Raw genomic sequence first — 26,260 nt, 5'->3', positions numbered from 1 at the left:
AGCAAGCATCTTTTAATTTCATGGCTATAGTCACCATCTGCAGTGATTTTGGAGCCCCCCAAAATAAAGTCTGTCACTGTTTCCCCATCTATTTGCCATGGAGTGATGAGACCAGATGCCATAATCTTAGTTTCCTAAATATTGAGTTTCAAGCCAACTTTTTCACTCTCTTTCACTTTCTTCAAGAGGCTCTTCTTCACTTTCTGCCGTAAGTGTGGTGTCATCTGCATAACTGAGATTATTGATATTTCCCCTGGCAATCTTGATTCCAGCTTGTGCTTCATCCAGCCTGGGATTTTGTACTGGGATTTGCAGAATGATGTGCTCTGCATATAAGTTAAATAAGCAGGGTGACAATGTACAGACTTGACCTACTCCTTTCCCGATTTGGAACCAGTCTGTTGTTCCATGTCCAGTTCTAACTGTTGCTTCTTGACCTGTATACAGATTTCTCAGGAGGCAGGTCAGGTGGTCTGGTATTCCCATCTCTTGAAGAATTTTCCACAGTTTATTGTGATCCACACAGTCAAAGGCTTTGGCATAGTCGATAAAGCAGATGTAGATGTTTTTCTGGAATTCAGTCTTGCTTTTTCAGTGATCCAACAGGTGTGGCCAATTTGATCTCTGGTTCCTCTGCCTCTTCTAAAACCAGCTTGAACATCTGGAACTTCACAGTTCACGTACTGTTGAAGCCTGGCTTGGAGCATTTTGAGCATTACTTTACTAGCGTGTGAGATGAGTGCAGTTGTGTGGTAGTTTAAGCATTCTTTGGCATTGCTTTTCTTTGGGATTGGAATGAAAACTGACATTTTCCAGTCCTGTGGCCACTGCTGAGTTTTCCAAGTTTGCTGGCATATTGAGTGCAGCACTTTCACAGCATCATCTTCCAGGATTGGAAATAGCTCAACTGGAATTCCATCACCTCCACTAACTTTGTCCGTAGTGATGCTTCCTAAGGCCCACTTAACTTCTCATTCTAGGATGTCTGGCTCTAGGTGAGTGATCACACCATCGTGGTTATCTGGGTCATAAAGATCTTTTTTGTACAGTTCTCCTGTGTATTCTTGCCACCTCTTTTTCATATCTTCTGCTTCTGTTAGGTCCATACCATTTCTGTTCTTTATTGTGCCCATCTGCATGAAATGCTCCCTTGGTATCCCTGATTTTCTTGAAGAGATCTCTAGACTTTCCTATTCTATTGTTTTCCTCTGTTTCTTTGCATTGATCACTAAGGAAGGCTTTATTTCTCCTTGCTCCTCTTTGCAACTCTGCATTCACATGGGCATATCTTTCCTTTTCTCCTTTGCCTTTCACGTCTTTTCTTCTCTCAGCTATTTGTAAGGCCTCCTCAGACAATTATTTTGCCTCTTTGCATTTCTTTTTCTTGGGGATGGTCTTGATCACTGCCTCCTGTACAGTGTCACGAGCCTCCATCCATAGTTCTTCAGACACTCTGTCTATCAAATCTAATCCCTTGAGTCTATCTGTCACTTCCACTGTATAATCGTAAGGGATTGATTTAGGTCATACCTGAATGATCTAGTGGTTTTCTCTACTTTCTTCCATTTAAGTCTGAATCTGGCAATAAGGAGTTCATGATCTGAGCCACAGTCAGCTCCTGGTCTTGTTTCTGCTGACTGTATAGAGCTTCTCCATCTTTGGCTGCAAAGAATATAATCAATCTGATTTTGGTATTGACCATCTGGTAATGCCCATGTGTAGAGTCTTCTCTTGTGTTGTTGGAAGAGGGTGTTTGCTATGAGCAGTGCGTTCTCTTGGCAAAACTTTGTTAGTCTTTGACCTGTTTCATTTTGTACTCCAAGGTCAAACTTGCCTGTTACTCCTCCAGGTATCTCTTGACTTCCTACTTTTGCATTCCAGTCCCCTATAATGAAAAGGACATCTCTTTTGGGTGTTAGTTCTAGAAGGTCTTGTAGGTCTTCGTAGAACTGTTCAACTTCAGCTTCTTCAGCATAACTGGTTGGGGCATAGACTTGGATTACTGTCATATTGGTTGATGTTGATTGTTTTGCCTTGGAAACAAACAAATAAAGCCAGTCCCTTCCTTTTGTGGAAGGACATCACCAGGTTGTTTAATATAAGCAAGTTTAACTCATGCTTTGCGCTGCTGGCAAATCTAGGATTAACCCCAGACTCTGCTCGTGGCCTGTCTGTATGCTGGAGTGCAGCCGTCCTCTCCTTAAGGGAGCTTTAGTTCTCGCCCTGGCTTCTGTCTTGACTGCTCACCTTTCTCTCCTGCCCGCAGCTGGGATGAGAGCAGCTCCATCAGCAGTGGGCTCAGTGATGCCTCCGACAACCTCAGCTCCGAAGAGTTCAACGCCAGCTCCTCACTCAACTCCCTGCCCACCACGCCCACGGCGTCTCGCAGGAACTCAACAATAGTGGTAGGTGCCGGTGCAGACGTGGGGCCACCTTCTCCAGGCCTACCACGGGAAGACCCGGGCGCGCCTGTGTGCGGGGTGGCGTGTGCCCTGCACGCGGCAGGGTGGCATGTACACTGCGTGTACCAATCCGGGGAATTGGTCCCCACGTGCACGGGATCGAGTCCTCGAGCTGGCGGGAAGGAACCGGTAGCGTCCAGGCAGTCGCCTGGGGCGTGATCTGCTCTCCTGGGGACAGGTCTGTTTGGTGCCCACGCCCATTTGGAGGGTGCCTGTGAGTGCTGTGCTCTCCAGCGGCCTGAGGTGCAGGCGGAAGCCTGGGTCCCCGAGTCCCCCTGGAGAGGAGGGCCCCCCTCAGCACCCGTTCGCCCTCTGTCCCTGCCCTCCCTGTCCCGCTGAGCATCCACCCTGCCCTCTCTCGCCTCCAGCTGCGCACAGACTCGGAGAAGCGCTCGCTGGCGGAGAGCGGGCTGAGCTGGTTCAGCGAGTCGGAGGAGAAGGCCCCCCGCAAGCTGGAGTATGACAGCGGCAGCCTGAAGATGGAGCCCGCGGCGTCCAAGTGGCGGCGGGAGCGTCCTGAGAGCTGCGATGACGCGTCCAAGGCCGGGGAGCTGAAGAAGCCGGCCGGCCTGGGCCCCCCAGGGCCCCTAAAGAAGGGCAAGACCCCGCCCGTGGCCGTCACCTCGCCCATCACCCACACGGCCCAGAGCGCCCTCAAGGTCGCAGGTGAGCCCGGGGACAGGGCCCAGGGCCCCGCCCTGCTTTCCTGGTGGCTCCTGTCCTCTGGGCCCTTAACCCCTGAGGTGGGGGGGGCAGCCTGCATGCAGCTTCGGCACGTCACCCGGCGGGTCTCCAGACCGTCCTGAGTCAGGGAAGACAGATGGGCGCAGGGGCCCCACCTGCGTAGAAGGCTGAGCCCAGACACAGGGCAGGAGGGGCCTGGTCCGACCCGCCTCCCACACTGCCCGGTGGTTTCCTCTCCTGGGATCTCGGTGACGTCCTCACACCTCCCGGGGGCCCGTGTGGCATCCTGGGAGATACTGGCAGCGTCAGAGTGCTGCTGCTCCCAGGGCGGGCCCTTGGTGACCTGTTATGAGACGTGTGCCCTTCTTGATCATCTTGTGATTTCAACCAAACTGGGACCTCCTAGCCTGGGAGCGGAAAACACCAAAAAACAAGAGAAATTGAACAGCTGGACGCGAGGCCTGCCCAGAAGGGTCCTCGGCCCGTGGGTCCCCGATCGCCCCTAGTTAGGGGACCCCTAACTCCAGCCCACTGTGCCCCTCCTCCCAGGGGGCAGACGCTGGCCCTCCCCTGCTCACAGCGCCCGCCCTCCACAGGCAAACCCGAGGGCAAGGCCGCCGCCAAGGCCAAGTTGGCTGTGAAGAGCACGGGCCTGCAACGCTCCTCCTCGGATGCCGGCCGCGACCGCCTGGGCGACGCCAAGAAGCCTCCCTCAGGCATCGCACGCCCGTCCACCTCAGGGTCCTTCGGCTACAAGAAGCCCCCTCCTGCCACGGGCACGGCTACCGTCGTGCAGACTGGGGGCTCGGCCACGCTCGGCAAGGCCCAGAAGTCCTCAGGCATCCCCGTGAAGCCGGCAAATGGGCGCAAGACGAGCCTGGACGTGTCCAACAGCACAGAGCCCGGGTTCCTGGCCCCGGGCGCCCGCTCCAACATCCAGTACCGCAGCCTGCCGCGGCCAGCTAAGTCCAGCTCCATGAGCGTGACCGGCGGGCGTGGCGGCCCCCGGCCTGTGAGCAGCAGCATCGACCCCAGCCTCCTCAGTGGCAAGCCAGCGGGCCTGGCGCCCTCCAGGCTGAAGGAGCCCTCCAAAGTGGCTGGCGGGCGGGCCGCCCCTGCCCCCGTCAACCAGACGGATCGCGAGAAGGAGAAGGCCAAGGCCAAGGCCGAGGCGCTGGGCCCCGACGGCCTGTCCCTGAAGAGCGTCGGCTCCCCTGAGAGCACGCCCCGGAGCCAGGCGGGCCATGCCCCGGCCCCCAAGCTGGCAGAGCTGCCCCCCACCCCACTCAGGTACATCTTCTGTGTGTGCCCACCCCACCCACCGTGGCCTGCGCCGCCATGCCAGGTCAGGGTCCTCCTTGGTCTCAGGGGCGCTCAGAGCCCCAGAGCGCTGAAGAGGACAAGGATTTGGCCCAGGTCCCAGCTGCCCGTTGCCTCCCTAACCCTGGAGCCCACACGTTTGTCTTGTCTTCGCTTCTTCAGGGCTGCAGCCAAGAGCTTCATCAAGCCGCCGTCCCTTGCCAACCTCGACAAGGTCAACTCCAACAGCCTGGACCTGCCGGCGTCCAGCGACGCCCACGCGCCCAAGGCCGCGGACCTGCACACTCCGGGCCCGGCCGCCGGGGGCCCCCTCGCCTCCTGCTTCACCCCCAGCCCAGCCCCCATCCTCAACATCAACTCGGCCAGCTTCTCGCAGGGCCTGGAGCTCATGAGCAGCTTCGGCGTCCCCAAGGAGCCCCGCATGTACCCCAAGCTCTCGGGACTGCACCGGAGCATGGAGTCCCTGCAGATGCCCATGAGCCTGCCAGGCGCCTTCCCCAGCGGCACCCCTGCCCCCGGCGGCCCCACTCCCCCCACCGCCCCCGCCGCAGAGGACGCTGAGGAGCTGGCCTGGAGCGGAAGCCCCAGAGCCGGGCAGCTGGACAGGTAGGCAGCCAAGTCAGCTTCCCACTCCATGAGCTTCAGCGTCTGTGTGGTTAAGACTGTCTGCCCCTCGCACTGTGGATGAACAGGTTTTCATTTCTGTCTTTTGATCCCGATTCTCACCTCCTGTATGGGAAGCCAGGCCTTAGATGCTGGCGGACTTCTCCAGGACCTTCTGGCGGGTTTCACCTGTCGACTGAAGCTTCTCCTTCCTGGCCCTAAGTCACTCCTGTAATGTCAGATGCTGCTTTCCATGTCCCATTGTATCATCTTATGAGAACAGTTATCTGTATTTATTTACTTACGTTGGCCATGCTCTGCAGCGGGCAGGACCTTTGCCCCCTGGTCAGGAACTGAACCTGAGCTCCCCACACTGGGAGTGTAGAGAGACCCCCGGACTGCCAGGGATGTCCCCCTAATGTGATCTCTGAAAAGCAAGTCAGAGAGAGTTCCCTGCTGGTCCAGTGGTTACACTCCACGCTTTCACTGCCAAGAGCGTGGGTTCAATCCCTGGTCAAAAAACAAAGCTCATCGGGGAAAAACATGGAGCATCTCGGAACTCTCTCTCAGACCGTGAGGGGTGCCAGGGCCATCCTGCCCTGTGCTTGTGGAACCAAGGGGCTCACAGCGATGCCCGGGGCCCTGTCTCGTGTCTGTCAAGCCTCTGGTCCTGAACTCTGAACCCACGAGCTTTCTTTCTTCCCCCACAGTAATCAGCGGGATCGGAACACTCTCCCCAAGAAGGGGCTCAGGTAACTTACCTCATGTGTGTTTTCTTTCCTGCTCGTGGGGCTCCTGGCCTGAGTTAACCACCGTGCTTGCGCCAGCCCCGGCCGTGCTTGCCACCCCCCGCCTCCTCTGGGGCCCACTCCCAGGCTCACCCTGCCCGAGCGCCACTGGGAGCCGGGCACTGCTCTGGTGACAGGGGGAGAGTCTCCACGTGTGACCTCATGCTGGCCTCTGCTGGCCCAGGCCTTGGGTCGCTCTGCCCCCAGCAGCAGGCCCTGCAGCCCGTGCCTGGAGCCCCGGCCTGTGTCCCGAGCCTCAGGGAGGGCGCCCTGGCACCTGCTCTGTCGCCTCGGCCCTGCCTTGGGGAGCCCTGCAGGGACACCCCGGCCCCCAGCCCCTCTCGCTGGGGGGCAGACGCTGCTCCCACTGCCCCTGAGGGCGGCCTGGCTGCTCCTGCCGCCGCCCGCCCCCAGCCCCGGTGGCTGACGCCCAGCCATACTGTCTCCTGCCACCCTCAGGTACCAGCTGCCATCCCAGGAAGAGGCCAAGGAGCGGCGGCGCTCCCACGCCGCGGCGGGGCTGCCCGAGTCGGACGACCAGTCGGAGCTGCCGTCGCCACCCACGCTGTCCATGTCCCTGAGCGCCAAGGGCCAGCTCACCAACATTGGTCAGCACCACAGGGACGCCGTGCGCCCAGGGGGCAGGGCGGGGGGCCTCGGCTTCCGCCTCACGCTGAGTCCACCTGTGCGGACTGGGTCGCGGAGCCTGCATTCACCCACGCTGTGTGAGCCTGAAGGCCAAGCGCGCCGCGACCTGGAGCTGAGAGGCAGCCCCGGGACACGGTGTAGCTGGTGCAGCATCAGCAGTCTGAGTGTTGGAAAGGCCGTGAACCGCGGCCAAGAGCAGAAACTGGTGCTTCAAGCCCGAAGGCAGCTGCCCCCCACGCCGTGTGCCACCCTCGGTGCCAGGCTGCTGGGGGGCTGGAGGGGGACCGTCTGGGTGCAGGGGGTCTGCCCCCACCGGGGCTGGGCTTGCCCCGGGAGCAGGGCCGAGTGAGCCCGTGCTGGCCACACGCTTCTGGCCTTTGAGGGCAAGGGAAAGCTTGTAAGCACAGGGGGCGGCTGGTTGGAGACAGGTGGGGCGCAGGCAGGGCTCACGGCACTGGCTCCTGGAAGCTGACTGCCAGGGGCCCTCAGGGATGGCGCCCGGCCCGGCCTGCGGCTTCCTCCTCTGCCAGCTTCTGCGGGAAGGCAGCTGGCCCAGCCCGAGGTCCTGGGACGCACCTGCAGGCGACCGGGCCTCTGAGCAGACCAGGGTGGGATCGTCTTGCCACAGGAGGGAAGCCGGCTGAGGAGAGGTCAACCAGTCCCCGCAGGGCTCTTGATGGGAGAGCGGGGACCACGTAGGAGAGGGGCCGCCCGGTGAGGGGCCGGCCAAGCTGTGGTCGTCAGTCAGCTCACGGCTGAGGGGCCCCGAGGGAGCTGAGGTCTTCCGCCCGGGTCTTTGTGGAGCCCTCCGGGCGGGCAGGCCGAGAGGCTGGCTACACAGCCCTCTGAAGTGCTCGGGGCTCTGACCCCCAGGCCAGGCTGAGGCCAGGCGCCGCCGTGTCCCAGAGGTCCACCCGAGCGGCGTGTCCACTGGGGGCTCCCCTCGCTGACTCTCCTCGTCGCTCAGATCTGGGTCTTGCTCTGAACTCTCAGGCCACCCTTTGTGTGTTAGGGAAGCACGGGGCCCCGTTTTCATCGGCACATCCGAGCGAGGTAAAGGCTTTGGAAGAGCTGCCAGGCCCCCAGCCTGACCCCCAGCCCTGTCTCCAGGGCAGGCGGGCTTTCACACAGGCCGCGCTCTGAACCCTTGGTTCAGACGCAGGGCCCCCCCAGGCCTTGCTCCCCACACCCAGCCCAGCACACACGCCTTCCTCCTCTCCTGACCTCCTCCCTTCCACCTCTGCCCCCGGTGCCCTGGGACCGAGGCCGACGCCCCTGCCTCTTCTCCCGCCCCCCCATCGCCTCTCCCTACGCCTGCCCCACTCTGTCCTTCCAGTGAGCCCCACCGCGGCCACCACGCCGAGAATCACCCGCTCCAACAGCATCCCCGCCCACGAGACGGCCTTCGAGCTGTACAGCGGCTCCCAAACGGGGAGCACCCTGTCCCTGGCAGAGAGACCCAAGGGGATGATCCGGTCAGGATCCTTCCGAGACCCTGCGGACGACGGTGAGACCTCACGCCTGCGCGGTTCACGCTCATCCCTGCTCCACCGGTCCCCTGGCCCGCCCGCCTCCACCGCCCCTCACAGTGTCTGACTCACAGAACATCCCCCCAGGCCATCTCCGCGCTTCCTCCCAGGCCTTGAAGGGTCTCGGGGCCAGGGCCTTTGGGGGTGGGCAGGGCAGTGGCTGTCCCCCCCACCCCCACCCTGTCAGAGGACAGGACCACCCCACACGGAGCTGGCAGGGACGTGGGGTTGGTGCTCCAGCCCTTCAGAGAGCAGGCTTCTCCATCCTCTTTTCAGAGCATTCCGAAGACCAGCTTCAGGGCCGCGCTCTGGTGTGTGGTCAAATCTGGAGTTGGGCTTTCCAGCGGGGAGACCTGGGGACCTCAGAACGCTCGTCCCGGGGCTCCCGCAGCTGCCTTGATTCAGTTCTCTCAGTAGGGCTGCCGTGCTGATCGCGGGGTCACAATGAGTGTCTTGCACTTGGGGGTTTCTCATCCACAAGGCTCCCACTGAGAAAAGGAGGCGCAGGCAGGATTATGTTTCATTCTGAGCAGCTCTGCTGCAGCGACTCTGAGTCCCGCGGGGGCATGTCCTCTCCTGCCCCCACCCTCGGAGGGGGAGAGCAGTTCTGAGCGGGCCTGGAGTCCTTGCTGGGCCAGGCCGCCGGGCCCTGTGCTGGCCGCCCCGCGTCCCCAAGCCCTCTGCTAACCCTTGGCACTGCCTCTCTTGCAGTTCACGGCTCTGTGCTCTCCTTGGCCTCCAGCGCCTCGTCCACATACTCCTCAGTAAGCACCCTGGACCCTGTGCCACGGGGGGCCGGGTGGGAGCCCCTGAACGTCAGGGCACTGGGCGGGCCCTTCTGGCCTCAGCCAGTCCCTGAGCAACTCTGCGACACAGAGGGTGCCCTGGTCTTGGGTTCTGTGCCAGGCAGGGCAGGTGGGCAACCCCAGCGTCCGGGACCCTCCGGGTGTGTGGAGACGGCAGCTCCTGGCGGGGCTGGGTCGTCCTGCAGTCGGTGGAGACGAGGTCAGTCTTCAGGCCAGCTCCCTCTGGGCCCCCGGGTGACGCGGCTCTGGCAGGAGACTAAACGCTGGCCTGGGGTCTGAGCCTGTGAGGGCCTGGCGCCCCGCTTCCTGCCGCTGCGCGTCTGTGCGCTCTCTCCTCCGTGTAACCGCCTCCTCTCTCTCCCCCGCTTCTGGGCTCCTTCTCCAGGCTGAGGAGAGGATGCAGTCTGAGGTAGGGTCCCCACCTCTGCCTCTGCCTCCTAACACCCCGCACCCCCTCCTCCCACGCCTCCCACCCCTTCTGCCAACGTGAGTGTGCCTCTCTCTCCCTCCACAGCAAATCCGAAAGCTTCGCAGGGAACTGGAGTCGTCCCAGGAGAAAGTGGCCACCTTGACCTCTCAGCTCTCGGCCAATGTGAGTGCCCAGAGGTGGGCCCGGGTGATGGCAGCTGTGTGAGCCCCAGTTGGACAAGTCCATCCGAAGAGGTCTCCCCGTGTGTCCCCTGGGCTTCAGTTACACGGGCGCAGAGGACTGGGGGCTGGCTTCTCCTCCCCCAAGTCTGCGGGTTTGTAAACAGCCACTTCACCCCCACCCTAACTCACGGGCGTGGACGAGTGCCCGTGTGATGCCTGTGAACTCGCTGGAGAAAGGATTGTATCAGTGGCTGTGTGTGCAGGAGGAAGCAGCCTTGCTCAGACAGTGGTGGTTAGTCATGGGTCAGAATTAACGGAGGTTCCCGGGAGCCCTGTGCCCCGCCTGGGGCGTGCCCTGTCTGTTCACACCCTGTCCTGCACCGCCCCAGGCTGGGCGCTGGAGCTCCAGCTGGTGAGGCTTTAGGAGCCAGCCCCCACCCCTGGCCACAGTGGCCTCAACTCTTCAGGATGTGAGCTTTGCTGGGGACCCGCCTTCTCATCCCTTCCCTCAGCCTGCCAGAGTCCGCCCACTTAGACCAAGTCTCTGGTGGCCTCAGTTTTTCCACCCCGCACGATGGGGAGAAACAGAGCAGCCCCGAGCAAGGCCACGGCAGCGTCTCCCCAGCGGCCAAGCTGCAAACAGAGAACATAAGAGCCATTTTCCCCCAAAAGCTGTAAACAACAGCTGAGCCGGATCTACGGAGCCTTCCAAGCGTTTGCACAGAGTGGCCGTGTCTGCAGTTTCCGCTGGTTTTTTCTCTCCCCTTCCTCCCGGGGGAGCCCAGCTGTCCGGCCTGGGTCTCCCATGGAACTGAGACCGCGCCGAGAGCTCGGGCGTCCCCAGCACGTCCCTGCGGCTGCATCCTGCCCACACCCGGGTCCCTGTCTCCCCTCCCCAGGCTTCCAGTGGTCAGTGTTTCCTCACCAGCTTGTGTGCAGCCCCTGGCAGGCCTTTCCCCGCAGCTGGGACACAAAATAGTGAGAGAAACAAGATCCGTCTCTACTTGGACCGCGCCCCACGCCCGCCAAGGCCATCACACCCGCAGGCCTGGGGGGTCCCTGTCTGAGGGCCCCAGGGACAAAGAGCAGGAGCGCGTCTGACCTGTTGACCCTGCACCCTGTCACTGCCACACTCTCCGGGGGGGCCCGGATTGTGGACTTGGAGGGTGACTCTCAGAGCAGGACGTGCCCCTGGCTGAGAGAGATCCAACTCTCCTGGGGATCGGAGGCAGCCTGGCCTCGAGGGTCGGAGCCCTGCCCTCAGTGGGAGCTGCGACGCCAACGCTCTGGAAGGTCCTCAGGTCCTGATTCCAGACCTTGGGCCCTGTTCCCAGGCCTCCCCAGCTGCCCACAAGGGGCAGTCTGGACACCTTGCCCTCCCTCTCACCAGCCTTTCTCTGGGCCCCCAGCTGAGCCCTGGCCAAGGGCATCTGAACCATCTAGTGGGCGGGGACAATGTGGAGGTGGGCAGCAGCACCCCCCAAGGAGAGGGAGCCCCAGACCAAAGAGGCTGGGGTGGGCCCAAGGAGCTGGGGTCTGAAGGCCTCTCGCGAGGGGACCCGTGTCCACAGATGGGTAGGAAGGTGGACACCAAGCAAGAGGGGCCCCGGGCCGGGAAGGCAGGAGTCCAGCACATGGGGGCCCTGCTCCCTGGATCCGAGAGGCCTCCAGGCTTGTTGAGGGCAGGGGCAAATCCTAGGGTCCGCTCCCAGGGAGGCAGACGCCGGGCGACAGGAAGCGGGTCGCAGGTCTCAGAGCTCTGCGAGGGGCGTCCCCCGCTCCCTCCCCAGGTCACAGTTGGCTTAGACGCCCCCCAAGGCTGGCCTTCTCCTCCGTGAGCCTGCCCTCTCTGATCGCAGCCTCAGCTCCCACTTCCCCAGCCCCCTAGCTGGCAGAGCTGGAGCTCTGCCCTCCCCGCCTGACCCCCTCCTCTCTGCCTTGTGGGCCCCTCACCCCTCCCTGCCTCGAAGTCCTCATGGGGACCCCTCGCTCCCGTGGAGCAGGCCTGACACCTAGCGGCCAGACACGGAATTGCCCCGAGGGCCTTGAGCTGCATCTGTCGGGGGAAAAGCAGGGAGAACCGAGAACAGAGGCTCTGGGGCGCGGGGCTGGGGAGAAGTCCAGGCCATTCTGGGGCGTGGCGGGCTCTGGGCAAGGAATGACACCGAATAGAGCCAGGGCTCCAGAGGGGACAGCTTCCCGGGGGCGGGGGACAGCCGGGCCTCTAGATGCCTCCAGAGACCCACCCCACCATGGTGATGTCTGTGCCCCAGGCATGTCTTCAGGCCAGAGTGGGAAGCAAGGTTTAAGGGCTGCCACGAGGCTGGTTGGCACTGGTCCTCCCTGAGACCCCCAGAGTCAGCCCAGCCGCCCCCCACGCCCCAGCACCTGAGGCATCCCATGCCCATCTCTTTCAGGCCAACCTGGTGGCGGCCTTTGAGCAGAGCCTGGTGAGCATGACCTGCCGCCTGCGGCACCTGGCCGAGACTGCCGAGGAGAAGGTGAGGCCTCCCCTGCCCCAGCACACACCTGTCCTGCCCGCCCCGTCAGGCCCAGCGCACAGAGCGGGAGCCCCATTCCCACCTGACACCACTCCCGTTTCTCCCTAGGACACTGAGCTGCTGGACTTACGGGAAACCATAGACTTTCTGAAGAAGAAGAACTCTGAGGCGCAGGCTGTCATTCAAGGGGCCCTCAATGCCTCAGAGGCCACACCCAAAGGTAGGCCCCCTACCTTTGGGCAGTGGCAGGACTGGGCTGGAAGGAGACTTACTGCAGGGTTTCTGTGTCCCCAGAATGTTCCAGGCAACTTCTAGAAGGCGAGGGTCCTCTGAGTCAGCAGGGGGGTGGCAGGGACATGCCCCCACCACCCAAGGGACTGAGGGAGACCAGGGACCCTCTCCTTGGACCTCAGATGACTGCCACAGACCGTTGTTAAAATAGCACTTTAATGAGTGGGTACGGCCCAGCAGTCGCTCTCCTTGAAATTTCTCCAAAGGAGCAGAAATACCACGTCCCCACAAAAACCTAAACGTGGATGTTTACGGCAGCTTTATTCACAGTCGCCAAAACTCAGAAGCAGCCCAGCTGCCCTGCATGGACAAGTGTATGAGTAAACCGTGCGGTGGCCAGACGATGAACTATCACTCAGCACTGAGTGATCTGGCCGCACGATGACAGCGACGGATTAAGTGTCCGTTACTCAGTGACAGAGCCCAGCGGGAAGGCTGCGTGTTCCGTGACGCCAGCTGTAGAACACTGTGGAAAAGACGAGACTCGGGGCGGTGAGAGGGTGGGGTGGGGAGTAGAGGTGGCCAGGTCGGGGTACAGGATCCGTAGGGCCACGGCGGCACTCTGGAGGACGTGGTGATGGGGGCACAGGTCCTTGTCCGTCTGTCTGAACCCCCAGGACGTGGCGCTGAGTGGACCCCAGTGTAGGCCGTAGGCTCTGGGGGTGCTGAGATGCCTGGGCGGCTGCGTCGGCTACCGCAGGTGTAGCATCCGGTGGGGGTGCCGATCGGGGGGCCCTGCACGTGGGGGCGGGGGGGGTGGGGCACCTCTGTACCTTCTCAGTCTTGCTGGGAACCTAAAGCTGCTCTGAAGAGCTAGCACGTTCCACTTGGACAACGTGTGTGCATGCACAGGCGTGTGTGTGACGCCATTTGATGCTTAGTTCGGTTCTCTGTGGGGAAAGAAGCTCCCCTTCAAGTGAGACAGAGATCAGTGGATCTCAGGGCTCAATGGAGAGGTCAGCCTTGGTTTTAAGTGTTTCTGTGAGTTTGAAACATTTCAGAAAAGCAAGTGAGAGGGAAAGAGAATGTATTCAACCGTCAGGAAAGGAGCACCACCTCTCGCTGGTGTACGCTGTGTCCACGTCTCCCGTCGCTTCTCCTGTCTTCTCTGCCCAACTTGGCCACAGACACAGCCAGCCTTCAGGAGCATCTGCAGGACCCCAGGCCCCGCTCTGATCACTGCTTACATTAGCTCATCTAGTCCAGACAGCAGCCCTACAAAGTGTGCTCTGCAGTTCAGAGTAAGACCGGAGAAGACAGGCAACTTGCTCAAACACGGCTCCTAGTGACAGGTCTGGGACGCTGAGCTGCTTCTGGTTTCCCGAGTAACCTGACTTCAGATACGTTTGTGTGGAGCGCCCTTGGCTTCCATGTGGTCCTTCTTGTTGACCCAGGTCCAGCTCGGTCAGGATTTCTAGGAGCCTTCACAGAACTAATGCTTAACGCAATGATGCCTAACTTTATTTGGTGTATAGATAGTAACACATGCATATGGCACGAAATTTTAAAGGCACAAAAGATTTCCTAACTTTTTCTCTGAAGACTGATTCTAAAGCATATCCTTTGCTCTTAAAAGTACTATATAGCATGTTTTAAAATTTTAATTGATAGGCTCACAACTAACTGGATCTTCAGGTATCATGACAGTTGTTTTGCTGCTTTTCATTTTATTTTATAATTGACTAATTGTAAATTAAATTGATCACAAAAGCAATACGTGTTCTGGAGGAAAATGCAAACTAGGGGTTGGCAGACCATCGCTCATTGGCCAAATCTGGCTCACCACCTGCCTTCAAATACAGCTTTACTGGCACACAGCCACGCTCACTAATGCACGTGTCGTCTGTGGCTGTTCTAAAACCACGCAGCACTGCTGAGCAGTTGTAAGAGAGATCAACCGACCACAGAGCCTGAAATGTTTGCTCTCTGGCCTTTACAGTAAAAGCTCGCCGGCCCGCGCGCCTTGCACAGGGCTGCCTGCCCGCTTGTCCCCAGTTTCCTGTGAATCTGTAACGATTTCAAAATAAGGTTTTAAAAATCCAATCCTCGGACTTCCATGGTGGTTCAGTGGTTAAGAATCCACATGCCAATGCAGGGGACATGGGTTCCATCCCAGGCCCGGGAAGATCCCACGTGCCTCGGGGCAACTAAGCCATCGCTCTGCAACAAGAGAAGCCAGCACAGGGAGAAGCCTCTGCGACTAGAGAGCAGCCCCTGCCCGCCGCAACCGGAGAGAGCCACAGGCAGCAGCGAAGGCCGGCACAGCCAAAAACAACTGAATTAATTTATAAAAAACATCTGATCCCCCGGGGCCTTTGCTTAGACTCCACTGCCCCTTACCTGTGGCACACGGCACAGTCCTGTGAGGGGCACCCAGGACTCGCCCACCCGGCTGGCCCGGCTCCCTCGCTGTGCCCGCACCCAAACCCCAGTGCTCCCCGCGCAGCCTTTGCAGGGGCTTCTCCACATCCCACATGAAGAGCTTCTGTTCTGTCACCACTCAAAGGCTGCCTCCTTTATTAACCCTTTCCTTACCTGAAGTAGGAGAGGAGGGCATTTCGGTGCTGTTACAGACATTTTCCAAGAGCTGAAGAGATTTTCTGCCCATCAGATTAAAAGGGAAATTAAAGCCCGTTTGGGTTAAATGCAAGGCCCTTGGCCTTGCGCGCCCCGCCTCCTCCCAGTATTGGCAGCCAGTATTTCTGAAGCAAGTCCCGAGGGTGGCAGCCAGTGAGAGCCTGGGGGACAGTGGAGGCTTGGGCTGCCCCTCATCCCTGCTGCTCGAACCAAGGGCACTGGTTTCTGTGCTGGTCTTTCTCCTGTTAGACGGCAGCTTCTTGAGAACAGGGATCGGTTCCTACTTGTTTATTTGTTTATGTTGAAATATGATTGACACCCAACAAAGGCATGTGGAGAGGATGCTCCCAACAAGTGAAGGATGTGGATGAGGAGGTGGGTTCCTCCTCCCCTTCCTCCTGCAGCAAGCCCGGCCTCCAGCCTCACAGCGTTGCCTTAAAGCCACTGGGTCTGTGTCCGCCCCTGTGCTTGGCCCCCAGAGCTCCGGATCAAGAGGCAGAACTCCTCCGACAGCATCTCGAGCCTCAACAGCATCACCAGCCACTCCAGCATCAGCAGTGGCAAGGAGGCCGACGCCAAGAAGAAGAAGAAGAAGAGCTGGGTAGGTGAAGGTCTGGGGGAGCCGTGTGGGCCACCGGGGGCCACCCCACTGCAGCACAGGAGCTGACCTCCCCCAACTTGCCACGCTAGAGTCCCGTCTGATGGGAGCCCTGGGTGGTGTCCGCCCAGAGCAGGGTCTCCCCCCGCCAGCCACCCCCTGCAGCCCTGCACATGTCTGGTGGGCAGCAGCAGCAGGAGGTCCTCAGAGGGACTGGCCTACCTGTGCCCACCCCTCCCATACTGTGGAGAGATGTTATGAACAGAGCTACTCATCTGAGGTGCTCCTGGAGAGGTATCCGTGGAACTTGCCAGATCACTCCAAAAGGAACTGTTGCACTGCTTGACTGGTCCAGAGAGAGATGTTCTAGCTGTTCGTATCTCCCAGAAAACCTTAAGCTGACTTGGGGTGCCCTTTCCGACATCGCCATGCCCCCTGCTGCCCATGTGGAGGAGGGGAGCCCCAGGGGCACACCCACCCACTGGCCCGACCCAGTGAGCCTGTGCACAGAGCGTGGTGTAGTCCAGACGGGCCGCTGTGTGAAATGAGTGATTAAGTGTTGCTTCTTTTTTTTTTTTTTCCTTCAAAATGCTGACTTAAATCCCTATTTTTTTCCAGGTCTACGAGGTAAGACACTCATTCCTCCCCGTTCCTCTTTGCCTCTGCCATACCCTCCCCTTCTCCAGAGCAACCCCTTCCCCCTAAACAGAGACAACCACTCATGAAACTAACCGTGACCACCTCCACCAAGCCCCTAACCCTCCCTGCATGTCGACCCACGGCCGCCCCTGGAGGACAGAGGAGCGGTTTGGCTGGGGCAGTGGGAGGGTGCTGCCCCCTCCCGTCTCCCCTGGTGCCAAAGTCCACCTGTTACGAAAGCAGCCAAACGGGACAGTGCCCATCAGGCTGCCAAGACAGTGTGCCCTGGCCCCTCGCTCCACCAAGCCCTAGACCCCCCACACGGAAGGCTCTAAGGGGGTGAGCGTTACCACGCTCGCCAGAGGCCAGGTCAGCTTGGGTGCGGCCTGCAGATTTAGCTCTGAAGTAAAATGAGCCCGAGAGAGGTGAGGGGTGGGACCTCACATCACCCCCGAGCCTGAGCCCTCCGAGCAGCCGTGGGGTTGACAGAGGGGTTTCGGGGATTAGGGTATAAATGTCAGAAATAAACAGCGAACCCTGACAAACCAGACCCATGAAGTCCACTCGGACCCTATGCCAACACTGGCTGGGTGTCTGAGGGTAGGAAACATGGAATTTGTTGCTGCGTCGCTTTAGTCGTGTCCGACTCTGTGCGACCCCATGGACTGCAGCCTACCAGGCTTCTCCGTCCATGGGATTCTCCAGGCAAGAACACTGGAGTGGGTTGCCATTTCCTTCTCCAGTGCATGAAAGTGGAAAGTGAAAGTGAAGTCGCTCAGTCGTGTCTGACTCTTAGTGACCCCATGGACTGCAGCCTACCAGGCTCCTTCATCCATGGGATTTTCCAGGCAAGAGTACTGGAGTGGGTTCCCATTGCCTTCTCCAAAACATGGAATCTGTGATCTCAAAGAGCCTGGGAAATTGCCAGGTAGACAGAAATAGTCTATATAAGACTGATGACAATCCAGTGGTGTCAGAATGCTTGTTAATTCAGTGAGCGAGGCTCTGGGAGTTCATAGACGGCTTGTCCCAGGAGGCAGGCAGAGTGTCATAGCGGGGCAGGAGCCCACTGGAGGTGGAATCGAGGTGGGATCTTGGTGGACAGAGAGCAGTGCTTCCTGCAGACGCCGGTCAGAAGCGGGAGGTTCAGGGAGAGGTTCCGTCCCCTAGAGCCTGTCCAAGGGTCATGGGGGGCAGGATGATTACTGAAACTTGAGTCATAGCTTGGCATTGCCCCGAGTTTCACACCAGCCCCTCGAGATGCTCAGATCTGAGGAGTGCTGCCTTCTACACGCACGGCCTCACTGGAGACGTGCTGAGATGTCCCTCAGGACAGAATCTGGTTTGTCTTGCTCCATCATTTGACCCCAGCATCCCTTACCACATCGCACCGTACAGTCCCTCTGCCCAGCAGTTCTGCGTTGGAAACACAGACTCACACAGAGCACTGTTCCCACTTAGGATCTCCATGACCTCAGCGGGGTGGGGGGCCTGCAGATGGAGGTCACAGTTCACACGTGGACACACACACGGTCTCCTGAGACGCAAGGGTTCGAGACAAAAGTGGGAGGCTCGTTTCCTAGTCCCAGGTCTCCATCTCCACAGAGAACTGCGCTTCTGACACTGAGCCCTGACTACCCAGAGAGGGCACAACCCTGCACACACACTCCCCCCTCACACCCCCATCGAGCCAGATGGGTCTTCCTTATGTCCTTCCTGGTAGAGACCCCGACACGCCCCTGCTGCGTCACCACCACCCACAGCTGCCCTGAGCCCCAGGAGACACCTGGGAAGAGTCCTCAGATTTGCGCTCTGCTCTTGCCGTCCCAGCGATCTGGTCTGCTTTGGCCCTCCGCACTCTGTCTCCGGCTGCAGCTCCATCTCCGTGTCCCTGCGTGTGTGTGCATGCTGAATGGATGCATGTGACGGGCGCGGGGCAGATCCCTGGTTTGCCTCCCGCATCCCTAACATCCAGCTCGTCAGCACCCAAGACCAAGCCAGTTCCTCCTGCATACTCGGAGGAAATGCTGGGAAGTATCCCTTAATTCTGGCACACTTGAGTGGACATGGTCGAAAACACTTGTATCCTGCAATGTGCTGAGCGCGGGCGGCAGTGAAAGGAGCTTGGTTCACTCCCGTCTTTTGATTCACGGAATCATGTTGTCCCTGTCTGCTGGGTAGGCTCTGATCTGATAAGCCCAGCTCAGAGGTGGGTCCTGAGGCCCAAATGAGCCAGGCTGCAGGCTAAGCAATTGCTGATCTGCTGAAAAAAGCAGGATGGGGTCACCAGGAGGTACACCCTGTGCCCCGGGGGTCCCCTCCGTCCCTTCACAGCAGGGAGCCCCCAAGGGGGAGAAAAAACCCAGGACGTTCCCACAGTGCGGGGAGTCTTACTCACTCAGCCTGAGTCCCTAGGCAAGCCTCCCACCCTCATGTCACAAGGCCAGAGAAGCCCTCCTGAGGGCGTGCTCACTGCCGCACATCCCTTCCTCTGGCCCGTGTCTCAGAAGCCCCCTCCCACCTCCCCATCTCCAGGGCCTGGCCTCACAGCTCTCTCCCCAATCTGCTTTGTTTTAGCTCCGAAGTTCCTTCAACAAAGCCTTCAGTATAAAGAAGGGGCCCAAGTCAGCCTCCTCCTATTCTGACATCGAGGAGATCGCCACGCCCGACTCCTCCGCCCCCTCGTCCCCCAAACTGCAGCACGCGTCCACCGAGACTGCCTCACCCTCCATCAAGTCCTCCACCTCGTCTTCTGCGGGCACCGACGCCCCCGAGTAAGTGTTCCCAGGCCGCCCCCCACTGTAGCCCCCTCCCCAGGCCGTGGGGCCAGTGACGGCCGCCCGCGGGCTCAGGGTCCAACGCCCAGTGCTCCACATCTACTTCCAGGGGCCCCGCTCCCCCGGCCCCCCACGCCCGGCTGTTCCATGGCAGCGAGGAGGAGGAGCCGGAGAAGAAGGAGGTGTCCGAGCTGCGCTCAGAGCTGTGGGAGAAGGAAATGAAGCTCACAGACATCCGCCTGGAAGCCCTCAACTCGGCCCACCAGCTGGACCAGCTGCGGGAGACCATGCACAACATGCAGGTCGGTCCTGGGCGGGGCGGGGCTGCGGGAGGGGCGGGGCCGCAGAACCAGGCGGGGCTACGAGGGGCGGGGCCGCGGGACGGGGCGGGTTGCGGGGATGGCTGCGGGATGGAGCACAGGACGGGGATACGCGGAGGGGCGGGGCTGCAGGATGGGAAGGGACGTGGGTCCTTGGCTGCGAGAGGGATGCAGCGCGGGGCGGGTCTGCAGGACCCTGCGGCCGAGGCTCCAGACCCGCCTGTTCTCGCCACAGTTGGAGGTGGACCTGCTGAAAGCAGAGAACGACCGGCTGAAGGTGGCCCCAGGCCCCTCGGCGGGCTCCGCTCCTGGGCAGATCCCGGGATCTTCGGCTCTACCCTCCCCTCGTCGCTCCTTGGGCCTGGCGCTCACCCATTCCTTCAGCCCAAGCCTCGCAGACACAGGTACCTGTTGGGGCGAAGGCCCTGGGCGGGTGAAAAGAAGGAAGGTATTCCCCCCTCACGCACTCTGGTGCGGCTTCCGGGGTCAGAGAGGTACCAGTGCTGCGGCGAGCCGACGCCAGAGTCCTGAGACACCAAGGATCGCTGTGGTCCTGAAACCCTCTTCACTCTTTGGGCTTGGACTCCTGGTACTTCTCTGGGGTAGATAAAGACTTTGTGGAAAGGGGAGTGGCAGAAGGTGTAGGGTAGTCTGGGGTGCCCCCCAACCAGCATTCCTGTCCCCACCTCCAGACCTGTCCCCCATGGATGGCATCAGCACCTGCGGCCCAAAGGAGGAGGTGACCCTCCGGGTGGTGGTGAGGATGCCCCCCCAGCACATCATCAAAGGGGTAAGGAACTTGGGGGGCGTGACACCGTCGTTTCCACCCAAGAAGCCTTGGCTCTGAGGACCCCCAAGCCCAGCGTACGTGGCTCCTGAGCCGCCCACCTTGGCCTCACAGGACTTGAAGCAGCAGGAGTTCTTCCTGGGGTGCAGCAAGGTCAGCGGGCAGGTTGACTGGAAGCTGCTGGACGGCGCTGTTTTCCAGGTGTTCAAGGTAAGAGGTGCAGGAGCTCAGGGGCTGCCGGTCCTCTGAGAACACGGGGGCCCGGGCCTCGGAGCCTCTGTGCAGAAGCCCCCAGGAGACAGACGGCTCCTCCCCTTCCTCGTGGGTCGCTGTGCCCTGTAGCGTTGCTCGTCCTGTGGTCTTGATCTCCTCCTCGTCCCTCTCAAGCACCTTCTTTCTCCGCCTCCCTTCCCGTCAGGACTACATCTCTAAGATGGACCCGGCCTCCACGCTGGGACTGAGCACTGAGTCCATCCACGGCTACAGCATCAGCCACGTGAAACGGCTCCTGGACGCGGAGCCCCCAGAGTTGCCCCCCTGCCGCCGAGGGGTTAACAACATAGTGGTCTCCCTCAAAGGTCAGTCCCGGACCCTTGGGCGCAGGGCTGTGGGGTGCAGGGGGACTGTCAGGCGGTCCATCGTGTATTCCTGGAGCAGGAGCTCGCTGAGGGGCTGCAGGGTGGAGGTCACCGTGAAACACAAGAGAGGCTCACCTGCTCCGGACTCGTCCCAGGGAACGTGTTCACAGGACATTTCTGCCCCACCTGGGCTTCCCCTCCACCCACCCCCATAGCACACGGCCTGCCCCGCGTGATCAGAGCCAGCCCAGGGGGTCCTGTTGGGCCCAGGGGCGCCGGCTCAGACAGGCAGGCATGTTGCAGGTCTCAGGGAGAAGTGTGTGGACAGCCTGGTGTTCGAGACGCTCATCCCCAAGCCCATGATGCAGCACTACATCGGCCTGCTGCTCAAGCACCGGCGGCTCGTCCTCTCGGGCCCCAGCGGCACCGGCAAGACCTACCTGACCAACCGCCTGGCCGAGTACCTGGTGGAGCGCTCTGGCCGAGAGGTCACCGAGGGCATCGTCAGCACCTTCAACATGCACCAGCAGTCCTGCAAGGTGCCCGCGCTCGCCCGGACCTCCCTGCTCCACCGTGCTGCCCTACCCCCGCGGCAGCCCTATCCAGGCTCCTCCCTCCCCGGGGCGCTCGGTCCCTCTCACGTCCCACCAGCCCTCTGCCCGCCTTGTCAGTCTCTCCTCTGCCTCCTCTCAGCCTCTTTCTAGAACTTCTCTCTGACCGTGGGCTGGCGTCCTTTAGGGGAGCCCTCGGAACTGTCACACGCTGTGCTGAGCCCCTGCCAGGTCCCTCTCCAAGGTCGCTGCGTGCTGTGCCCCACGGGGAGGCGCGTCCATTTCGGGTGGCTCCCAGTGCAGATCCTGTGCACAGCTATCTAAGACAAGTGTGTTCCCCAACCTTGAGGGGTTTAGGGGCCACTGCTGATGGGGCTGGGGTGGTGGCTTCTGCAGTCCCAGGTCCAAGCGCATCACACAGGAACCAAGGCCCCTCCCGGGATCCAGAACCAGCCCAGCTCCTCTGAAACCCTCCTCTGCAAGGCTGGTCCGGGGGCTCGCTGCTCCTGAGTGCTGACCGCCCCCTTCTTTCATTTCAGGACCTGCAGCTGTATCTCTCCAACCTGGCCAACCAGATAGACCGGGAAACAGGAACTGGGGACGTCCCCCTGGTGATCCTGTTGGATGACCTGAGTGAGGCAGGCTCCATCAGCGAGCTGGTCAATGGGGCCCTGACCTGCAAGTACCACAAATGGTGAGCTGGGGTCAGGACCAGACTCCCCACGGCGGGCGGGGGGAGCCCAGTCCACCCCAGGTGTTCCCCAGAGTGGGGTAGCACACGGCAGAAATCCAGTGTTCAGACAGGTCTAAGCCAGTCTTTTCCCTCTGTCTTCCCGCAGTCCCTATATTATTGGTACCACTAATCAACCAGTAAAAATGACACCCAATCACGGCTTGCACCTGAGCTTCAGGTAAGATCTATGGCCCTGGATGGGCCTCCAGATGCCCCCAAGTCTGTAAACCAGTTCAGTCCGGGATCTGGCCAGAGGCACAGCAGAAGGAAAGACAAGTAGCAGCGCCCTGTGGGCTGGGAGAGGAGGTGTGTGCCGTGTCGTTGCAGAGGGAGAAGGGCCCTTGACACAGGAAGAGGTGCAGCCTCTGCCCACACACCCCTCGTCCAGGCCAGTGGGGTCCGATGGTTACCTGAGAGGGTCACTGATCTGAGCGCCAGCTCTTCCTCGGCCCTGAGTTCAGCAGACCCGTGGGCATCAGTGGGAGGCAGGCGGCTCAGGGCGGGTGGGAGCGGAGTTGACACACCCTCGTGCAGTGCCCCCGCCGACCCTCTGCATCCCTGGCCACAGGATGCTGACCTTCTCCAACAACGTGGAGCCCGCCAACGGCTTCCTGGTTCGCTACCTGAGGAGGAAGCTGGTGGAGTCGGACGGCGACATCAACGCCAACAGGGAGGAGCTGCTGCGGGTGCTGGACTGGGTGCCCAAGCTGTGGTACCACCTGCACACCTTCCTGGAGAAGCACAGCACCTCCGACTTCCTCATCGGTACAGCCTGCGCCTCGCCTGGGCGGGGCTGGCGTGGGTCCCCTTCCCTCCATGCCCTCAGTGTGTGGAGCACTCACTGGCCCCATGCCTGGCGTGGGTCCCTTCCCTCCATGCCCTCAGTGTGTGGAGCACTCACTGGCCCCACGCCTGCAGCCTTAGAGCCGTGGGTCGCTGAGTAAGTGCCCAGTGTGGTCCCCCTGCCTGCGCCAGCTGTCAGAGCCCTGACCTCACCCACACTCCCCAGGATCTCTGAGAAGACGCAGAGGAGGTGTTAGGGGAGCTGAAAGCTGCCTCTGGCTCCCCCGCCTCCCATCCACCTGGAGAAGCATCATTTCTGAGGCTGCAGCAGGCTGTCAGCTCCCACTGTCTTGACCATGATCTCAGTTTAGCCCAGCCCTGTGCTTCTTTCATGCTCTAGTTCCAAGGCCTTCTGCCTGGTATTAGGGAGTCAGTGGGGCAGACGGCCAGGGAGTGAGGCTCTAGGCCGTCTTCACAGCCCTCTTCTCTTGCCAGGTCCCTGCTTCTTTCTGTCTTGCCCCATCGGCATCGAGGATTTCCGGACCTGGTTCATCGACCTGTGGAACAATTCCATCATCCCCTACCTACAGGAAGGGGCCAAGGATGGCATTAAGGTGAGCCCACCCTGGACCCTGCTCAACCGAGGCCAGGCTGGCCCACCTCACAGAGTGGAGACAGAGTCCGACACGCGGCCCCTGAGATTTTTAGGCTCTCCTCCTAACAGGCCGGGCGAGGCGCTATGCAGACCGTGCTGCCTTCCTGCCTACGGCCAGCGCCCAGCAAACGGCTAACGACCACTGGCCTGGGGCTGTGTGTCCAGTCCTCGGCCTCTGAGTCTCCTTCAAACTCAAACCACTCCCTAGGGATTTGGCCAGATAGAGAAACAACTGAGTTAAGAATTAAGTAAAATCCTATTATAGCTTTAGGTCATTACTAATTACTAATAAAAATGTTATTCTGGTCAAGTTACTTGACCTTTTTAAACTCCTCGTATGTAAGAAAGGAGACAGTATAAATTCGCTCTGTTTTGAAGTCAAATGAAATGTGTGAAAACGTTTGTAAAAGTGAGAATAAGAACTTTGTGCAAAAGGCAGCTGTCACTTTTAAAAACCTCCTCAGTTTTCTCACCCGTGAATTAGGGCATACTCATCACTGGTCCACTGACCGGTGACGTGGTGACTGGACCAGTGGTCATGTTTTATCCATAAGAGTCACGTGTCGGTGTGACACACACCATCTGATGATGTGGGAGAGTTCCAGAGATGCAGTGTGTCACCATTTTCATTTAATTTTGCGTTATTATTAACAGTTTTGTAATTTAAACCATTTTTACACAGATGATATCTCCTTTCAGCAAAGCCCAAATTTCTTTCAAAAGGTATTATTATTACCGAACTGAAATTTCTTACTTGGAAAGTAAAATTGCAGGGTCATATGACTTGTGGGGTCCATGTCAAGTTTTAATACAGTTTGCCAAATTATTCTCCAAGATGGTCTCGGGACTCCCCGTCGGCCCTTGGTTAAGACTCCGCCTTTCAGCACCTGGGGCGCAGGTTCGGTCTCTGGGTGAGGGGCTAAGGGCCCACGTGCGTGTGCTGTGGCCAAAACTGAAAAAACAAACAAGACGGCTTCTACCAACCTATGCCAAGTTATTTTATTTCCCATTTTGGGGAACTCAAAACCCTACAGGAATCCAAACTTCATGGCTTTACGTTTGAGGAAGTATAGACACTTCAGGGGGCTTCCCAGGTGGGGCTAGTGGTAAAGAACCCGCCTGCCGGTGCAGGAGGCGCGAGAGACAAGGGTTCGATCCCTGCGTCAGGAAGATCCCCTGCATGAGGGCATGGCAACCCACCCAGTATTCTTGCCTGGAGAAGCCCATGGAGAGGAGCTGGCGGGCTGCAGTCCACGGGGCCGAGAAGATTGGACACGACTGAGGGACTGCGCACGCGGCACACACATCAGGAGCTGCTCACCCGCGGGCTCTTCACCAGTGATCACACTGCTCCTTCCTCTCCAGGTTCACGGGCAGAAAGCCGCTTGGGAGGACCCTGTGGAGTGGGTCCGGGACACTCTTCCCTGGCCCTCAGCCCAACAAGACCAGTCAAAGCTGTACCACCTGCCGCCCCCCACCGTGGGCCCCCACAGCATTGCCTCGCCCCCAGAGGACAGGACAGTCAAGGACAGCACCCCCAGCTCCCTGGACTCAGACCCACTGGTGAGTAGAGGCCGCTGTAAGGCGGAAGTCAGGGTGTCACAGAACGGAAGCCTCGTCCACACCCTGCTGGGCCCAGAGGCCGGGGTGAACGTGAGGCCATTGGTGGCAGCTCTGACCATCAGAACCCCAGACTGAGCTAAGCGGTGTCGCCCACCAGCAACGGATGTATCCGGCAGAGGCCAGGTGGGAACAGCATGCAGAGCGGGGGAGCCAGGGACCCATAGATGTTGGTCCTGCTCCTGTCCTTGCTCCCTGGGGTCGTCCTGGGGACAGCCACGGTGCAGTGACTCCAGGAGCTCTTAGAAAGTGGGCTGAGGGGCTTCCTTCCGCCTTCCCAAGGCAGGAGCCGGGTTCAGTCCCTGGTCAGGGAACTAGATCCCACGTGCTGAAGCTAAGAGTTTGTGTGTGGCCAGTAAGACCCAGTGCAGCCAAATAAATAAATAGTTTTTAAAAAAGAAAAAAACGGGCTGAGACAGGTGACAAACTACAAAAATATCTACAGTGCTTGTAACAAAGAGAACTGACACCCAAAACATATGACCCAAACCCTGAAACTTCCATACAGAACATGGACCAAGGATATGAGCAGGCTTTGACTAGAGGATAAAAATGGAAGACGACCCTTCCCCTCTTTAATCACTGAGGGGAAGCCTATGACAAGGAGGTAACCAGCTCAATGTTGGCAGAGTCACACATGTGGTAGGCTCGGCCCTTCCTTCTGCAGGAGGGGGTGTTGGTCATCAAGCCATCTGGCAGGACGGTTTAGCAGATGGTATGGACACATGCTCATTGGAAAAGACTCTGATGCTGGGAGGGATTGGGGGCAGGAGGAGAAGGGGACGACAGAAGATGAGATGGCTGGATGGCATCTGACTCGGACGTGAGTCTGAGTGAACTCCGGGAGTTGGTGATAGACAGGGAGGCCTGGCGCGCTGCGATTCATGGGGTCGCAGAGAGTCAGACACGACTGAGCGACTGATCTGATCTGATCTGATCTGATGGACACATGCACAAACCCAAGATCTTGCACTTCTACACTGCCAGTAGGAGATCGTTCTACTTTAATCCTAATACATTTTATTTAAATTTGGACCTTGTAGAAAACAGGTGTTCTCTGTACAAAAAGGCTTTTAAGTCAGGACAGTGTTAATCGTGTAAACAGAAGGCTGGAACAACGATGCTTCCTTAGCTGAATGAGGGGGTCAGAGTTGTGACCTGTTGAGGAAGCCGAGAGGACCAGGGCAGGAGGTGAAGACACTGGCATCCAGGCCAGGCCTGGCGGGGTGGGGAGGGAGGGGTGCGGGGCTGGAGGGATGGGGTGGGCGAGGCTGGAGAGATGGGCGGGCCTGGGGAGAAGCAGGTCCTAATGGCACCTGAGTTCGGCGCTTAGCCCCCTGGGCTGCAGCCTCTTGGAGAAGAGCTGTTAGGCGGCCTTGGGGCCCCCACACCCTCCAGGGAGTGGCCAGCAGGTCACAG

At 59.7% G+C, this 26,260-nt stretch overlaps 1 protein-coding gene across 6 annotated transcripts in view; it reads left to right on the top strand.

Moving 5' to 3' along the window:
- The window catches only part of NAV1 (neuron navigator 1), a 199,191-nt gene that overhangs the window by 166,826 nt on the left and 6,105 nt on the right, over window positions 1-26,260 (top strand). For 4 of the 6 annotated variants that reach the window (XM_061383763.1, XM_061383764.1, XM_061383766.1 and 1 more), the window contains 25 exons: window positions 2,267-2,405; window positions 2,831-3,128; window positions 3,743-4,436; window positions 4,629-5,072; window positions 5,780-5,821; window positions 6,317-6,465; window positions 7,842-8,012; window positions 8,746-8,798; window positions 9,226-9,249; window positions 9,355-9,432; window positions 11,849-11,932; window positions 12,041-12,152; window positions 15,280-15,401; window positions 18,615-18,811; window positions 18,924-19,116; window positions 19,370-19,538; window positions 19,827-19,924; window positions 20,036-20,131; window positions 20,340-20,499; window positions 20,803-21,038; window positions 21,590-21,744; window positions 21,890-21,961; window positions 22,352-22,548; window positions 23,062-23,180; window positions 24,587-24,784. In XM_061383763.1, coding sequence (XP_061239747.1) covers window positions 2,267-2,405; window positions 2,831-3,128; window positions 3,743-4,436; window positions 4,629-5,072; window positions 5,780-5,821; window positions 6,317-6,465; window positions 7,842-8,012; window positions 8,746-8,798; window positions 9,226-9,249; window positions 9,355-9,432; window positions 11,849-11,932; window positions 12,041-12,152; window positions 15,280-15,401; window positions 18,615-18,811; window positions 18,924-19,116; window positions 19,370-19,538; window positions 19,827-19,924; window positions 20,036-20,131; window positions 20,340-20,499; window positions 20,803-21,038; window positions 21,590-21,744; window positions 21,890-21,961; window positions 22,352-22,548; window positions 23,062-23,180; window positions 24,587-24,784 — 4,300 coding nt within the window. The remainder of the gene's footprint in view (window positions 1-2,266; window positions 2,406-2,830; window positions 3,129-3,742; window positions 4,437-4,628; window positions 5,073-5,779; window positions 5,822-6,316; window positions 6,466-7,841; window positions 8,013-8,745; window positions 8,799-9,225; window positions 9,250-9,354; window positions 9,433-11,848; window positions 11,933-12,040; window positions 12,153-15,279; window positions 15,402-18,614; window positions 18,812-18,923; window positions 19,117-19,369; window positions 19,539-19,826; window positions 19,925-20,035; window positions 20,132-20,339; window positions 20,500-20,802; window positions 21,039-21,589; window positions 21,745-21,889; window positions 21,962-22,351; window positions 22,549-23,061; window positions 23,181-24,586; window positions 24,785-26,260) is intronic. The other 2 variants (XM_061383769.1, XM_061383768.1) reach the window with 1 other exon arrangement.

This window comes from Bos javanicus, chromosome 16 (genome assembly GCF_032452875.1).
Source record: "Bos javanicus breed banteng chromosome 16, ARS-OSU_banteng_1.0, whole genome shotgun sequence".
NCBI classification, from domain to species: Eukaryota; Metazoa; Chordata; class Mammalia; order Artiodactyla; family Bovidae; genus Bos; species Bos javanicus.
The sequence above is the reverse complement of the archived record's forward strand: the minus strand, read 5'-3'. Positions and strand labels throughout refer to the sequence as shown.